The 17,580-nt window shown below is 51.0% G+C and overlaps 1 protein-coding gene across 2 annotated transcripts in view; it reads right to left on the bottom strand.

Moving 5' to 3' along the window:
* Positions 1-17,580, bottom strand: part of LOC140392864 (pregnancy zone protein-like) — a 391,109-nt gene that overhangs the window by 267,239 nt on the left and 106,290 nt on the right. For both annotated transcript variants that reach the window (XM_072478606.1, XM_072478607.1), the window contains exons 2-6: positions 13,240-13,423; positions 10,549-10,717; positions 9,198-9,250; positions 7,054-7,074; positions 6,073-6,238 (exon numbers count right to left, since the gene is read on the bottom strand). In XM_072478606.1, the coding sequence (XP_072334707.1) occupies positions 6,073-6,238; positions 7,054-7,074; positions 9,198-9,250; positions 10,549-10,717; positions 13,240-13,423 (593 nt within the window). The remainder of the gene's footprint in view (positions 1-6,072; positions 6,239-7,053; positions 7,075-9,197; positions 9,251-10,548; positions 10,718-13,239; positions 13,424-17,580) is intronic.

A 17,580-nucleotide genomic window follows, 5' to 3' on the forward strand; every position in this document is an offset into this window, starting at 1 on the left:
TGACACGTTGTAGCAAAGGGTCAGCCGCCGTCACACGGCGAATTTGGACAAGGCGTTCATCCATGGCAGGTAGATTGGAAGCCACGAAGGCCACATGGGCGTCAACCTGGCAGACGAATCCCGGTGGGTCACACCGAGTGTTGATTGGATTGGATTTGTTTATTGTCACGTGTACCGAGGTACAGTGAAAAGTATTTTTCTGCGAGCAGCTCAACAGATCATTAAGTACATGGGAAGAAAAGAGAATAAAAGAAAATACATAATAGGGCAACACAACATATACAATGTAACTACATAAGCACTGGCATCGGATGAAGCATACAGGGTGTAGTGTTAATGAGGTCAGTCCATAAGAGGATCATTTAGGAGTCTGGTGACTGTGGGTAAGAAGCTGTTTTTGAGTCTGTTCGTGCGTGTTCTCAGACTTCTGTATCTCCAGCCCGATGGAAGAAGTTGGAAGAATAAGTAAGCCGGGTGGGAGGGATCTTTGATTATGCTGCCCGCTTTCCCCAGGCAGCGGGAGGTGTAGATGGAGTCAATGGATGGGAGGCAGGTACGTGTGATGGACTGGGCGGTGTTCACGACTCTCTGAAGTTTCTTGCGGTCCTGGGCCGAGCAGTTGCCATACCAGGCTGTGATGCAGCCCGATAGGATGCTTTCTATGCTGCATCTGTAAAGGTTGGTCAGGGTTAATGTAGACATGCCGAATTTCCTTAGTTTCCTGAGGAAGTATAGGCGCTGTTGTGCTTTCTTGATGGTAGCGTCGACGTGGGTGGACCAGGACAGATTTTTGGTGATGTGCACCCCTCGGAATTTTAAACTGCTAACCATCTCCACCTCAGCCCCGTTGATGCTGACAGGGGTGTGTACAGTACTTTGCTTCCTGAAGTCAATGACCAGCTCTTTAGTTTTGCTGGCATTGAGGGAGAGATTGTTGTCGCTACACCACTCCACCAGGTTCTCTATCTCCCGCCAGTATTCAGACTCGTCATTATTCGAGATCTGGCCCACTATGGTCGTATCGTCAGCAAACTTGTATATGGAGTTGGAACCAAGTTTTGCGACGCAGTCGTGTGTGTACAGGGAGTAGAGTAGGGGGCTAAGTACGCAGCCTTGCGGGGCGCCGGTGTTGAGGACTATTGTGGAGGAGGTGTTGTTGTTCATTCTTACTGATTGTGGTCTGTTGGTCAGAAAATCGAGGATCCAGTTGCAGAGTGGGGAGCCAAGTCCTAGGTTTTGGAGCTTTGATATGAGCTTGGCTGGAATTATGGTGTTGAAGGCGGAGCTGTAGTCAATAACTAGGAGTCTGATGTAGGAGTCCTTGTTTTCAAGATGCTCTAGGGATGAGTGTAGGGCCAGGGAAATGGTGTCTGATGTGGACCGGTTGCAGAGGTATGCGAATTGCAGTGGAGCAAGGCATTCTGGGAGTATGGACGTGATGCGCTTCATGATCAATCTCTCGAAGCACTTCATTACGACTGAAGTCAGGGCCACTGGACGGTAGTCATTGAGGCACGTTGCCTGGTTCTTCTGTGTATGATGGTGGTCTTCTTAAAGCAGGTGGGGACCTCGGAGTGGAGTAGGGACAGGTTAAAGATGTCCGCGAATACCTCTGCCAGCTGGTCCGCGCAGGCTCCGAGTGCACGACCAGGGATCCCGTCCGGGCCCGTCGCCTTCCGAGGGTTCACTTTCAGGAAGGCCAATCTGACTTCGGAAGCTGTGATGGTGGGTATGGGTGAATTATGGGCTGCTGGGGCACTCGACAGCGGATTGTTGGTTACCTGCTCGAACCGAGCATAGAATGCATTGAGTTCATCGGGGAGGGGTGCACTGCTGCCAGAGATACTCTTCGACTTCGCTTTGTAGCCCGTTATGTTGTTTAGTCCTTGCCACAACCGTCGAGAGTCTGTCTGTGACTCTCGCTTGGTTTGATATTCTCTCTTGGCACTTCGGATGGCTTTGCGGAGGTCGTACCCAGATTTCTTGTATAGGTCAGGGTCGTCTGCCTTGAACACCTCAGATCTGTCCTTCAGTAGGGAGTCAATCTCGCGATTGAGCCATGGTTTCCGGTTGGGGAACGCACGTACTGCTTTCTTTGGCACGCAGTCGTCTACACATTTGCTGATGAAGTCTGTGACGGTGGTGGCATACTCATTTAAGTTGGTCGCTGAGTTCTTAAATATAGACCGGTCCACGGTCTCTAAGCAGTCACGTAAGAACTCTTCTGTCTCCTCGGACCAGCACTGCACAATCTTCTTAGCTGGATTCTCCCGCTTGAGTTTCTGCTTATATGCCGGGAGAAGGAGCAACGTCTTACGGTCTGATTTCCCAAAGTGCGGTCGGGGGATGGAACGGTAGGCGCCCTTGTTTTTTGAGTAGCAGTGGTCAAGACTGTTGTCGCCCCTGGTGGGGCAGGAGATGTGCTGGTGGAATTTTGGCAGTACACTCTTGAGGGCGGAGAGAGCGTCGGCAATGATGAGGTCTTTGCCTGGGGTGTATACCAGCTGGAAGTCATATCGCCGGAGCTTGAGAAGAATACGCTGGAGGCGAGGCGTCATATCGTTCACGTCTTTCTGTATTATATTGACCAGTGGGCGATGGTCGGTCTCGACGGTGAATTGAGGAAGTCCGTAGACATAATCGTGAAACTTAACAACACCGGTCAGAAAGCCCAAGCACTTCTTTTCTTTCTGCGCGTAGCGCTGTTCCGTGGGGGTCATGGCGCGTGACGCATATGCAACGGGGGCCCATGATGAGGCCTCATCGCGTTGCAGGAGCACTGCCCCAATGCCGGATTGGCTGGCATCGGTCAAAATGTTGGTCTCCTTTGCTGGATCAAAGAAAGCTAAGACCGGGGCCGTGGTGAGTTTGGTTTTGAGATCTCTCCATTCGCGCTCGTGGGCAGGAAGCCATTGGAAGTCTGTCGTCTTCCTGACCAGGTTCCTGAGAGCCGTGGTATGAGAGGCGAGGTTAGGGATGAACTTCCCTAAAAAGTTGACCATGCCCAGAAATCGGAGGACTGCCTTCTTGTCCTCTGGCGTTTTCATGGCTGTGATAGCAGCCACCTTGTCCGCATCCGGCCGCACACCCAACTGGGAGATGTGGTCCCTGAGGAACTTGAGTTCCGTCTGACCAAATGAGCATTTGGCCCTGTTGAGGCGTAGGCCCTGCTCACGTATGCGTTTGAACACGCGATGGAGGCGACTGACATGCTCCTGCGAGGTGGTGGACCAAATGATTATGTCGTCGACATAGACGCGAACACCTTCAATGCCTTCCATCATTTGTTCCATGATCCTGTGGAACACTTCTGAAGCAGATATGATCCCAAATGGCATCCTGTTGTAACAATATCTGCCAAAGGGGGTATTAAATGTACACAGTTTCCTGCTGGATTTGTCGAGCTGGATTTGCCAGAATCCTTTTGAGGCGTCGAGTTTGGTGAAGAGCTTGACGCGAGCCATCTTGCATGTGATCTCTTCGCGCTTGGGAATTGGATAATGCTCCCTCATGATATTGCGATTCAGATCCTTGGGCTCAATGCAAATTTTCAGCTCGCCGGAAGGCTTTTTTACACACACCATGGAACTGACCCAGTCGGTTGATTCCGTAACTCTGGAGATCACTCCTTGGTCCTGGAGGTCCTGCAGCTGCTGCTTGGGGCGGTCCTTAAGGGATGCTGGGACCCTGTGAGGTGCATGCACCACAGGCGTGGCGTTCTGTTTGAGTAGGATCTTGTAAGTATATGGGAGCGTGCCCATGCCTTCGAAGGCATCGCGGTGCTGGTCGATGATGGCGTCGAGTTGCGCCCTGAAGTCAGCCGTGTCATCAGTAGAGAGATGCTGTATACCGACAGCGGCTGGTGTCTTTGCTTCGGGGACAGCCTGTTTTTCGTTACAACACCGACTCGAAAAGGCGCCTTCGGGTCCTCAATGTCACTGCTGTGTGGGAGGTTCGCATCGGACTCGGTGACCGTGGGTTGAATTGCCCGAACATTGGCAGGCTAAGCTGCTCGGCAGAAGGCAGAATAGTGGCCAAGTCTGCCACATCGTAGGCATTGTCGAGATTTTGCAGGGCATTGCCGCTTTAAATGGGCGGAGCCACAGTTGCCACACGTCGTGACACGTTCGCTGCGCCACCGCGCATGCGCGGTGCGGTCGTGCGTGGTGCGCGCCTGCGCATTACGATCCTCAACATCGCCGTCCCCTCGTTTGGTGCACACAAGCGCGGGAGTCCGCGAAAAGCGCATGAATTGGCCACCCTCATCCAGGCTGAGGCCCTGGAGGTGCTCAATCACTTGGACCCGTTCCGCCTCGTGGGGACCTTGCCGCCCCGTTTCAGCCGCTTGTCTATGGGAATACCGACTCGTGGCGTTTTCATGTAAGACACAGGTCTCGATGGCGGTCGCTAGGGTGAGTTGCTTTACTTTGAGGAGCTGCTGACGTAGGGGGTCCGACTGAACACCGAAAATGATCTGGTCGCGGATCATGGAGTCGGAGGTGGACCCGTAGCTGCAAGACTGCGCAAGGATGCGAAGGTGTGTGAGAAAGGATTGGAAAGGTTCATCCTTACCCTGCAAACGCTGCTGGAACACGTAGCGCTCAAAACTTTCATTCACCTCTATGCTGCAGTGAGTGTCAAACTTGAGGTGGACCCTCTTGAACTTCGTTTTATCTTCATCATCCGCAAAGGTGAGAGAGTTGAAAATGTGGATGACATGGTCCCCGGCCGTGGAGAGGAGAAGAGCAATCTTTCTGGTATCCGAGGCGCCCTCCCTGTCCGTGGCTTCGAGGAAGAGCTGGAAGCGCTGTTTGAAAATCTTCCAGTTGGCCCCGAGGTTGCCGGCGATGTGGAGTGGCGGCGGTGGGCTGATGTTGTCCATGTCGCAGGATGACAGAATGCTGGCGGAAGGCAGATCACTTGCAGGTAGGTCTAAGAAGTGCTAATATCCCTCAACTCCTGGTATCATGATGTGTTGGGTATTCTGGATCACATACAGGTCACCAACCGGGGCAGCACGGTAGCCTTGTGGATAGCACAATTGCTTCACAGCTCCAGGGTCCCAGGTTCGATTCCCGGCTTGGGTCACTGTCTGTGCGGAGTCTGCACATCCTCCCTGTGTGTGCGTGGGTTTCCTCCGGGTGCTCCGGTTTCCTCCCACAGTCCAAAGATGTGCAGGTTAGGTGGATTGGCCATGGTAAATTGCCCTTAGCGTCCAAAATTGCCCTTAGTGGGGTTACTGGGTTATGGGGATGGGGTGGCGGTGTTGACCTTGGGTAGGGTGCTCTTTCCAAGAGCCGGTGCAGACTCGATGGGCCGAATGGCCTCCTTCTGCGCTCTAAATTCTATGATATGAAACACTTGAAATAGTGCAACACTATTTTATTGAATCATTAACTGTTTAAACATACTCAGACTGTGGGTTAATACGATACTAGCTTTAACTAAAGACCTTTGCCTTGTCCTAACCAGTCGATGCACTCAGCACATGGTGAATGTCTGTGTTTCAGGCTGTGAGCTCTGTCCTCCTAGCTAGCTGCAACTCGAATGAGCGGGAACTCTGATGCCCCCTGTCTTTATAGTGCGTGTGCTCTCACTGGTGATTGGCTGTGGTGTTGTGTGTGTTGATTGGTCCCACTGTGTGTCCATCAGTGTGTGTCTGCATCATGATATACTGGTGTATATTATGACATCCTCCAGCCCCTACAACCCTCCCTATCTCTGTGACCTCCTCCAGCTCCTAAAACCCTATCTCTGTGACCTCCTCCAGCCCCTACATCCCTCCCTATCTCTGTGACCTCCTCCAGCCCCTAAAATCCTCCTTATCTCTGCAACTTCCTCAAACCCCTATGCCCCTCCCTATCTCTGTAAGGTACTCTGGACCCTATGCCCCTCCCTATCTCTGTAACCTCCTCCAGCTCCTACACCCCCTCCGTATGTCTGTAACCTCTTCCAGCCCCTACAACCCTTCCTATCTCTGTAACCTCCTCCAACTCCTACACCCCCTCCCTATGTCTGGAACCTCCTCGCCCCTACACCCCTCCGCATGGCCATATCAAGTTGATTCTGTACCATACTCCTGGACACTGAAGTCGTGATCCCGCTTTCCCTTGTTCTTAAGCACTTCGATCCGGTACGTTCCCTTCATCGGTTCCGGCATCAGGTCAAACGTCAGGTCCACGATTCCCTGTCTGGGCTCCACATCCCTCCACTGTCCAATCCGATTGCTTTCTGGATCCTGTCAGACATTCAACTTATATTTTGTGTCTGTCTTCACAGCAGACAATTACAAATCAGAAATAGAACATAACCGTAGGGCCAGCACATCTACAGGTTCCCCTCCATCTACCCGACTAATTACATCCGCAGAAAACTGTAAGGAATCTGCCGAACAGATTTTCCCTTCAGTGAACGCTTGTTGACTTGACCTGATCACACCATACTTTTCTCAGCGCATTGTTAGAAGTACTTTCAGAATAGATTCCAGCATTTTCCTGACTGACTGATGTCAGTCTAACTGACTCATCATTCCCAGTTTACTACACCCCTCATTTCCTGAGAAACATTGGTACATTTGTCAACATTTGGGGCTGGTTTAGCACAGTGGGTTAAATAGCTGGCTTGTAAAGCAGACCAAGGCCAGCAGTGCGGGTTCAATTCTCATACCAGCCTCCCCAAACAGGCGCCGGAATGTGGTGACGAGGGGCTTTTCACAGTAACTTCATTTGAAGCCTACTTGTGACAATAAGCGATTTCCATTTTTCATTTAATTTCAACTTCCAAACTGCTAGGAATGTTCCGAATGAAATGAATTCTGGGAAATCATGGCCAGCACATTCACTATCTCGACAGCTTTCTCTTTGAGATGTCTCGGGAGTGCTCCAACATCTCAAGAAAATTAAGGTCTCTGGTGTCTGAGGCGAAGAAATTATGGGAAAGGTCAAGGGGCTAATATCGGACCAATCCTGTGTCTTGAGCTGCAGGCCCATCCAGCTGGCTTGAGCGTTTGACTTGAGTTGATGTTTGGGTGCTGAATTGGAGATTTGTACTCACCCACACAGTGACAAAAGGATACTGGAAAAGAGAGAGAGAGAAAACAGGAGCACAGATTACTGAGGAAGATCATTAACCGTCCAAACAGAGAAACAACTCACACTGGCTCTGAGCACAGGATGCAGTGTGTGTTTGGGAGGGGGAGGGGAACACTGGGCAGAGATGGGGGGAGTGAAAGAGGGGTGGGTGGGGGAGAGATCATCAGATGTATGGATGATTGGCTGGAAACACAAATTGAGGGAGGACTGGATGGAGAGATAGACAAATGGATGGGCCGACCGACGATTTGATGGAAAGAGGGAGGGATGGAGTGGGGGATGGACGGACAATTTGATCGCGAGACGGATGGAGGAACGATTCGATGGAGTGTCGGATGGAGGGACGATTCGACGGAGGGAGCGACGGAGGGTTCGATGGAGGGACGGACTGACGCAGTTAGAGTCGGAGGGTTCAATGGAGAGATGGAGGAAGAAATGGATGGAGGGACGGAGAAACGATGAGATGGAGGGACAGTGAGAGGGAAGGAGGGAGGGATGGTGGAAGGGACTGAGAGAAGGAGGGAGGGACAGATGAAGGGAGAGAAGGAGGGAGGGACAGACAAGGGAGAGAAGGAGGGAGGGACGGATGAAGGGAGGGACGGCAGAAAGAACGGGATGGACACTCGGGTGGATGGTGGACAGACGGACTGAGGAATAGATGGACGGGAGAGCGGACGGACAGATGGAGGGACGGACAGAGGGATGGATGAAGGGGTGGATGAATGGACGGACGTATGGTCGGAGGTATGGATGGATGACAGGATGGATAGATGGACAGATGGATGGACGGAGGGACAGATGGAATGAGGGATAGACAGACGGAGGGATGGATGGACCGAGGGATGGATAGATGGATGGATGGAGGGAGGGGTGGATGGACAGAGGGATGGATGGACAAACAGACTGATGGATGGACGGACTGATGGATGGATGGACAGACAGACGGATGGATGTATGGACAGAGGATCGAGGGGCAAAGGGATGGATGAACAAATTGAGGGAAGATGGGATGGATGGGGAGACAAATTGAAGGACAAATAGAGGGAGAGGGATGGGGAGGGATGGATCGATGGACAAATTGAAGGAGGGACAGTTGGATGGTTAATTCAAAGGAGGAACAAATTGGGAAATGAATGGGATCAGGTGGATAAAGAGCCTCATGCCGTTGAGGACCTGGGTTCAATCTCGGCCCTGGGTCACTGTCCGTGTGGAGTTTGCACATTCTCCCCGTGTCTGCGTGGATCTCACCCCCACAACCCGAAGATGTGCAGGATAGGTGGATTGGCCACGCTAAATTGCTCCTTAATTGAAAAAATTACAAAAATAAATAAATAAAAATTTTAAAAAGAAACTATAAGCATGTTCTTTTACAGGGTGGCATGATGGCACAGTGGTTAGCACTACTGCCTCACAGATCCAGGTTCAATTCCAGCCTCGAGTGACTGTCTGTGTGGAGTTTGCACGTACTCCTCGTGTCTGCGTGGGTTTCCTCCGGGTGCTCCGGTTTCTTCCCACCATCCAACAGGTTAGGTGAATTGGCCAGGAAAAATTGCCCCTTAGTGTCTAAAAGGGGTGGGGTTACTGGGTTACGGGGATATGGTGGAGGCTTGGGCTTAAGTAGGGTGCTCTTTCCAAGAGCTGGTACAGACTCGATGGGCCGAATGGCCTCCTTCTGCATTGTAAATTCTATGATTCTATGGTGGAAGGACGGAGGGAGGGACGGACAAGTGGACTGATGGAGGGAGGGAGCGAGGGACAAATCGACAGATGGATGAATGGAGGGATAGAAGATTGGATGAAGGGATGAATGGAGAGTTGGATGCATAGGTTGAGAGATGGATGGAGGGAACGATGGAGGGATAAATAGAGAAATTGGTGGCGAGATGAGTGCATGGTGGAAACATGAATGGAGCGATGGGGGGGGGGGGGTTAGTGATGCATGGATAGATAGACGGATGGAGAGATTAATGGATGGAGTGCTGAATGGAGGAATAGAGGGGTGGATGTGGTGACAAATGGAGAGATGGAGAGTTGGGTGGAGAGATTAATGAATGGAGTGACGAGTGGGGGGAGGGATAGATGGAGGCGCGGATGGATGTCTCTCACCTTTTCCTGAATGGGGACGAAGTTCTCATTCAAGGTTACAATCCTGAACTTCACTGAAAGACAAAGGAAGATGCACAGTAAGATCCCAAACCCGGAGACCCTCCCTGCCATCACCTATCGGAGATCACAACCCGGAGCCCTGGACAACAGTTCCAGATGCATTAATTCTCCATGGACACACACACACAGATCAATCTCTGGCCCCTCAATACTCTCAGATCCCAGAGGAATGGTGTGCCAGTTCGTCTCCTCACCCGCCTGGCTCTCAATTTACACTTGGTCACAGTCGGGAGAGGCAGGAAGTGAACCTGGAATTGGCAAAGGTTTCAGTTGGTTTTCAGACAAGGCCAGCATTTATTACCCATCCCTAATTTCCCCTTGAGAAGGTGGTGGTGAGTCGCCATCTTGAACCACTGGAGTCCCAGGTGGTGTGGGTTCACCTACTGCACTGTGTGACAAGTGTAGAAATTGTAATATGTTATATTTTATATTTGTGGCAGTAAAATTAAAATTATTAAAAACCCTGGTTTAAAATATACAGGCAGTGAGCATCTTAAACCTGCAATTAAGAAGTGGGCTGGTTTAGCACAGGGCTAAATCGCTGGCTTTGAAAGCAGATCAAGGCAGGCCATCAGCATGGTTCAATTCCCGTACCAGCCTCCCCGAACAGGCGCCGGAACATGGCGACTAGTGTCTTTTCACAGTAACTTCATTTTGAAGCCTACTTGTGACAATAAGCGATTTTCATTTCAAGAAGTAGTAAAAGATAAGCTAACCACGGTTTCGAACTCTTTACTTGTTTACAGAGAGATGGCCAATGGGATATAGTTATGATTGCTGGAGATTCCCTGGACTGTGCATCGGTGGTGGAGGGCGTGAATGTTTGTGGTTAGTGTGTCGATCAAGATGGACTGCTTTGTCCTGGATAGCGTTGGGCTTCTCGAGCATTGTTGGGAGCTGCACTCATCCAGGCAAGTGGAGAGTATCCCATCACACTCCTGTCTTGTGTCCTTGTAGATGGACAGGCTTTGAGGCAGTCAGGAGGTGAGTTACTCACTGCAGAATTCCCAGCCTCTGACCTGCTCTGGTAGCCACAGTATTTATATGACTGGGTTCTGTTCAGTTTCTGGTCACTGGTAACTCCCCAGGATGTTGATAGTGAGGGATTCAGCGATGGCACTGAACAGGAGGAGCATTGGTGAGAGGGTGAGACCCTCTCTTATTGGGTGATAGGAAAACTGGGATCTTTGCTAGTGATGGACCTTGTCCTGATTAGTAGAAGGTCCTCCTCAATGAACACAGTGCACAAACTCACTCCCAGTTTGACTTATCTCACAGGCTCCAGGCTCACCTGTCTGCCCAGGTTTATAAACAGCTTTGTCAGTCTGAACGAATGTCAGCGAATCGTATCTCTTCAAAACCACCCTCTTTGTCTCATTGATGGAAATGTTTCCCCCTGATCCTCTCACAGTGACCGCGATGAGGGTGCCATAGTCACTGTCCAACTCCTTGTTTTCAATCTACAGAGAAAACACATGCCATAACATTAGAGAAGAGGAACAGGAGGAGTCCATTCAGCTCCTCTCCAGCCTGTTGCACAAAATCAGAAGGAGGCTCATTCAGCTGCTCTACAGCCTCTCACACAAGAACTGGAGGCCCATTCAGCTCCTCTCGAGCTTGTTACAGGAACAGGAGGCCAATTCAGCTCCTCTCGAGCTTGTTACAGGAACAGGAGGCCTATTCAGCTCCTCTCGAGCTTGTTACAGGAACAGGAGGAGTCCATTCGGAACCTCTCCAGCCTGTTACACATGAAATCGATTCCCTCTACCCACACTTATAATCACTTCAAACCACCTCAATCCGATCATTCCTCAATCTCATACATCCGAGAGTGTTCATGCCCAGTCTGACCAGCTCAATCTCGTGATTTAACCCTTTTAGTCCACAGATCATTGTGGTGAATCCTCACTTCACCTTCTCCTGGACCATCAGACCACCCTGCTTGATGGTCTGCTCTCTGGAACTGAACATTGTTCACTCACAAGAGCCTAACTCAGATCATGATCTGTCAAATACCAGAGTTCGATTAGATCCCTAGCAAGCTGAAGATAAAAGCCAACACTTTAAAAGAAAAGTATTAACCTCTCACCAAACCAATGGGTTTTACCATCATAGAATCATAGAATTTACAGTGCAGAAGGAGGCCATTCGGCCCATCAAGACTGCACTGGCCCTTGGAAAGAGCACCCCACTTAAGCCCACACCTCCCCTTATCTCCGTAACCCAGTAACCCCATCTAACGTTTTTGGACACTAAGGGGCAATTTAGCATGGCCAATCCACCTAACCTGCAGATCTTTGAACTGTGGGAGGAAACCGGAGCACCCGGAGGAAACCCAAGCAGACACGGGGAGAATGTGCAGACTCCGCACAGACAGTGACCCAAGCCGGGAATTCAACCTGCGACCCTGTAGCTGTGAAGCAACAGTGCTAACCACTGTGCTACCGTGCTGCCCATATAATTTAATTTATAATAACTGGATTGAGAAAGTGCAGCTGGAGATAGGGGGTGTCAGTAACTTGAGGTAAAGTCCACTGCATGGCACATTTAGCGGGGTGTTTCTCGGTGACTGCGGCGGCAAGAAGCATCTCGCTATTCAACAGCAGTTTGCCGTTTTGTTTGGCCTCGGGGAGATCCTCTCTGTCGAGGGTGCACTCAGAGGGATTTATCTGCTGGTGAGCCCAGCAGAAAAGGCTCCGCACACATTGGGGCACCATTTTGGAAGGCTGCCCTGATCTCCCGGCCACCCCAGTTTTCAGCTGCCCCCTCACACCCCCAACTTGGGAGGGTCTCTGGGAACCCCCTCCCTCACTCCCCCCTCTAGGAGGAGAGGCCCCACGGACTCGATGTCAGTCAATGCCAACCTGGCATTGGCACCAGGGTGATAGTGACAAGGTGCCTGGGCGTCAGAAGAAAAGCCATGGAGCCACCCTGCCGAGTGCCTGATCACCCGGGACTCTCCAATGCCCTTTGAGACCCCCTCTCCCACAAATGGTGGCGTTCCACCTCGTGCACGTTTGTGTGGACCAGTGCTAAATGGCGCCCTGGCGAGGTCTCCCAGGTGCAGCCGTTGAGTCCCAGGCACCAGGTGATCCAGCAAACATATATTTAATTGAACTGTGCGGCTCATTTAATTATGCTAATCTGGACCGTGCCCAGCAAGAAGAAACATATCGCGACGTCTCGCGACATTCGTTGAATCTTGCGAAATGTTTCGAGCATCGCAGATCTCGAGAGAGAGAACACCAAGAGACAGTGCGAGGAGGTCCATGAATCGCGCCCCGGGATTACGTTATAAAGCGCTGTCCAACAATTCCAGCCCTCCGGAATCACCCTCACACACAGTGAATGACATTGAAAGGGGAAGACTGCAGCCTCCCACTCTGCACAACATCTTGTAGGCGGTACACACGGCTACGACTATGCGTCGGTGGTGGAGGGGGTAAACATTTGTGGTTATCATGTCGATCAAGCAGGGCTGTTTTGTCGTGGATGGTGTTGAGCTTCTGGAGTGCTGTTCGTGCTTTGCAGATGGCGGAAAGGCTTTGGGGGGAGTCAGGAGGTGAGTTACTCTCCACAGGATTCCCAGCCTCTGACCTGCTCTTGTACCCACAATATTTATATGGCTGGGTTTAGTTCAGTTTCTGATCAATGGTAACCCCCAGGATGTTGATCGTGGGGATTCAGTGATGATAATGCCATTGAATGTCAAGGGGCGATGGTTAGATTCCCTCTGATTGGAAATGGTCATTGCTTGACACTTGTCTGCCAATAGGTTTGGGGACATGTAGAGTCCAAAACCTCTGGGCGGGTGAGCATATTATTGAGGTGTTTGGGGGAATTGGTGGTTGAAGGGTGACAATGCTGAGGAAGACTAGAGTGTCAGAGCGATATAGATGGAGACACTGAGATCGGATAAAGGGTATACAGAAGCATTAACGAGACACAAGCCCATGAAATGGTCAAGGTATCAGAGACTTACGGTGAAGTTGAAGCAATGATATCCTGTATTGGCCAGGAGCTCCTGCTGGAAGAGAGTAGTGTTGGTCACTTCATTCTCAATGGTCAGTGTGAGGGGAGAGGACTCAGTGGCTGACAGGATCAGAACACAAACATTCTCCAGTGTATCTGTGCGTAACTCGGCAGGAATCAGAACCACATAGTGACTGGAAACAAAGGAGACACAATGTCAACAGAGGAATGGATCATGGAAAACAACCTACACCCCAAAACGGTGAGAATGATCCACACCCCCACCCTGTCCCAAACTGAGAGAATGATCCACACACCCTGTCCCAAACTGAGAGAATGACCCACACACCCTGTCCCAAACTGAGAGAATGATCCACACCCCCTGTCCCAAACTGTGAGAATGATCCACACACCCTGTCCCAAACTGAGAGAATGACCCACACACCCTGTCCCAAACTGTGAGAATGATCCACGCCCCCTGTCCCAAACTGTGAGAATGACCCACACACCCTGTCCCAAACTGAGAGAATGATCCACACCCCCACCCTGTCCCAAACTGAGAGAATGATCCACACCCCCACCCTGTCCCAAACTGAGAGAATGATCCACACCCCCTGTCCCAAACTGAGAGAATGATCCACACACCCTGTCCCAAACTGTGAGAATGATCCACACCCCCACCCTGTCCCAAACTGAGAGAATGATCAACACACCCTGTCCCAAACTGAGAGAATGATCCACACACCCTGTCCCAAACTGAGAGAATGATCCACACCCACTGTCCCCAACTGTGAGAATGATCCACATCCCCTGTCCCAAACTGTGAGAATGATCCACATCCCCTGTCCCAAACTGTGAGAATGATCCACGCCCCCTGTCCCAAACTGTGAGAATGATCCACATCCTCTGTCCCCAAACTATGGGAATGATCCACATCCCCTGTCCCCAAACTGTGAGAATGATCCACATTACCTGTCCCCAAACTGTGAGAATGATCCACATCTCCTGTCCCCAAACTGTGAGAATGATCCACGCCCCCTGTCCCAAACTGAGAACGATCCACATCCCCTGTCCCAAACTGAGAACGATCCACATCCCCTGTCTCAAACTGTGGGAATGATCCACATCCCCTGTTCCAAACTGTGAGAATGATCCACATCCCCTGTCCCAAACTGTGAGAATGATCCACACACCCTGTCCCAAACTGAGAGAATGATCCACACACCCTGTCCCAAACTGAGAGAATGATCCACACACCCTGTCCCAAACTGAGAGAATGACCCACACACCCTGTCCCAAACTGAGAGAATGATCCACACCCCCTGTCCCAAACTGTGAGAATGATCCACACACCCTGTCCCAAACTGAGAGAATGATCCACATCCCCTGTCCCAAACTGAGAGAATGATCCACACCCCCACCCTGTCCCAAACTGAGAGAATGATCCACACCCCCACCCTGTCCCAAACTGAGAGAATGATCCACACCCCCTGTCCCAAACTGAGAGAATGATCCACACACACTGTCCCAAACTGAGAGAATGATCCACACCCCCACCCTGGCCCATACTGAGAGAATGATCCACACCCCCTGTACCAAACTGAGAGAATGATCAACACACCCTGTCCCAAACTGAGAGAATGATCCACACACCCTGTCCCAAACTGAGAGAATGATCCACACCCCCTGTCCCAAACTGTGAGAATGATCCACACGCCCTGTCCCAAACTGTGAGAATGATCCACACCCCCTGTCCCAAACTGAGAGAATGATCAACATACCCTGTCCCCAAACTGAGAGAATGATCCACACACCCTGTCCCAAACTGTGAGAATGATCCACATCTCCTGTCCCAAACTGTGAGAATGATCCACATCCCCTGTCCCAAACTGTGAGAATGATCCACGCCCCCTGTCCCAAACTGTGAGAATGATCCACATCCTCTGTCCCAAACTGTGAGAATGATCCACATCTCCTGTCCCAAACTGTGAGAATGATCCACATCCCCTGTCCCAAACTGTGAGAATGATCCACGCCCCCTGTCCCAAACTGTGAGAATGATCCACATCCTCTGTCCCCAAACTGTGAGAATGATCCACGCCCCCTGTCCCAAACTGTGAGAATGATCCACACCCCCTGTCCCAAACTGTGAGAATGATCCACATCCTCTGTCCCAAACTGTGGGAATGATCCACACCCCCTGTCCCAAACTATGGGAATGATCCACATCCCCTGTCCCCAAACTGTGAGAATGATCCACATCCCCTGTCCCCAAACTGTGAGAATGATCCACGCCCCCTGTCCCAAACTGAGAACGATCCACATCCTCTGTCCCAAACTGTGAGAATGATCCACATCCCCTGTCCCAAACTGTGAGAATGATCCACATCCCCTGTCCCAAACTGTGAGAATGATCCACATCCCCTGTCCCCAAACTGTGAGAATGGTCCACACCCCCTGTCCCCAAACTGTGAGAATGATCCACACCCCCTGTCCCAAACTGAGAGAATGATCCTCACCCCTGTCCCAAACTGAGAATGATCCACATCCCCTGTCTCAAACTGTGGGAATGATCCACATCCCCTGTTCCAAACTGTGAGAATGATCCACATCCCCTGTCCCAAACTGTGAGAATGATCCACATCCCCTGTCCCAAACTGTGAGAATGATCCACATCCCCAGTCCCAAACTGTGAGAATGATCCACATCCCCTGTCCCAAACTGTGAGAATGATCCACATCCCCTGTCCGCAAACAGTGAGAATGATCCACATCCCCTGTCCCAAACTGAGAACGATCCACATCCCCTGTCCCAAACTGTGAGAATGATCCACATCCCCTGTCCCAAACTGTGAGAATGATCCACACCCCCTGTCCCCAAACTGTGAGAATGATCCACACACCCTGTCCCAAACTGTGGGAATGATCCACATCCCCTGTCCCAAACTGTGAGAATGATCCACACCCTAGTCCCAAACTGTGAGAATGATCCACACCCCCTATCCCCAAACTGTGAGAATGATCCACACACCCTGTCCCAAACTGTGAGAATGATCCACACCCACTGTCCCAAAACTGTGAGAATGATCCACACACCCTGTCCCAAACTGTGGGAATGATCCACATCCCCTGTCCCCAAACTGTGAGAATGATCCACATCCCCTGTCCCCAAACTGTGAGAATAATCCACGCCCCCTGTCCCAAACTGTGAGAATGATCCACATCCCCTGTCCCAAACTGTGAGAATGATCCACACCCCCTGTCTCAAACTGTGAGAATGATCCACATCCCCCGTCCCCAAACTGTGAGAATGATCCACACCCCCTGTCACCAAACTGTGAGAATGATCCACAAACCCTGTCCCAAACTGTGGGAATGATCCAAATCCCCTGTCCACAAACTGTGAGAATGATCCACATCCCCTGTCCCCAAACTGTGAGAATGATCCACGCCCCCTGTCTCAAACTGTGGGAATGATCCACATCCCCTGTTCCAAACTGTGAGAATGTTCCACATCCCCTGTCCCAAACTGTGAGAATGATCCACACACCCTGTCCCAAACTGAGAGAATGATCCACACACCCTGTCCCAAACTGAGAGAATGATCCACACACCCTGTCCCCAACTGAGAGAATGACCCACACACCCTGTCCCAAACTGAGAGAATGATCCACACCCCCTGTCCCAAACTGTGAGAATGATCCACACACCCTGTCCCAAACTGAGAGAATGATCCACATCCCCTGTCCCAAACTGAGAGAATGATCCACACCCCCACCCTGTCCCAAACTGAGAGAATGATCCACACCCCCACCCTGTCCCAAACTGAGAGAATGATCCACACCCCCTGTCCCAAACTGAGAGAATGATCCACACACACTGTCCCAAACTGAGAGAATGATCCACACCCCCACCCTGGCCCATACTGAGAGAATGATCCACACCCCCTGTACCAAACTGAGAGAATGATCAACACACCCTGTCCCAAACTGAGAGAATGATCCACACACCCTGTCCCAAACTGAGAGAATGATCCACACCCACTGTCCCAAACTGAGAGAATGATCAACACACCCTGTCCCAAACTGAGAGAATGATCCACACACCCTGTCCCAAACTGTGAGAATGATCCACATCTCCTGTCCCAAACTGTGAGAATGATCCACATCCCCTGTCCCAAACTGTGAGAATGATCCACGCCCCCTGTCCCAAACTGTGAGAATGATCCACATCCACTGTCCCAAACTGTGAGAACGATCCACATCCACTGTCCCAAACTGTGAGAATGATCCACACCCCCTGTCCCAAACTGTGAGAATGGTCCACACCCCCTGTCCCAAACTGTGAGAATG

The sequence above is a fragment of the Scyliorhinus torazame genome, chromosome 16 (genome assembly GCF_047496885.1).
Source record: "Scyliorhinus torazame isolate Kashiwa2021f chromosome 16, sScyTor2.1, whole genome shotgun sequence".
Taxonomy (NCBI): Eukaryota; Metazoa; Chordata; class Chondrichthyes; order Carcharhiniformes; family Scyliorhinidae; genus Scyliorhinus; species Scyliorhinus torazame.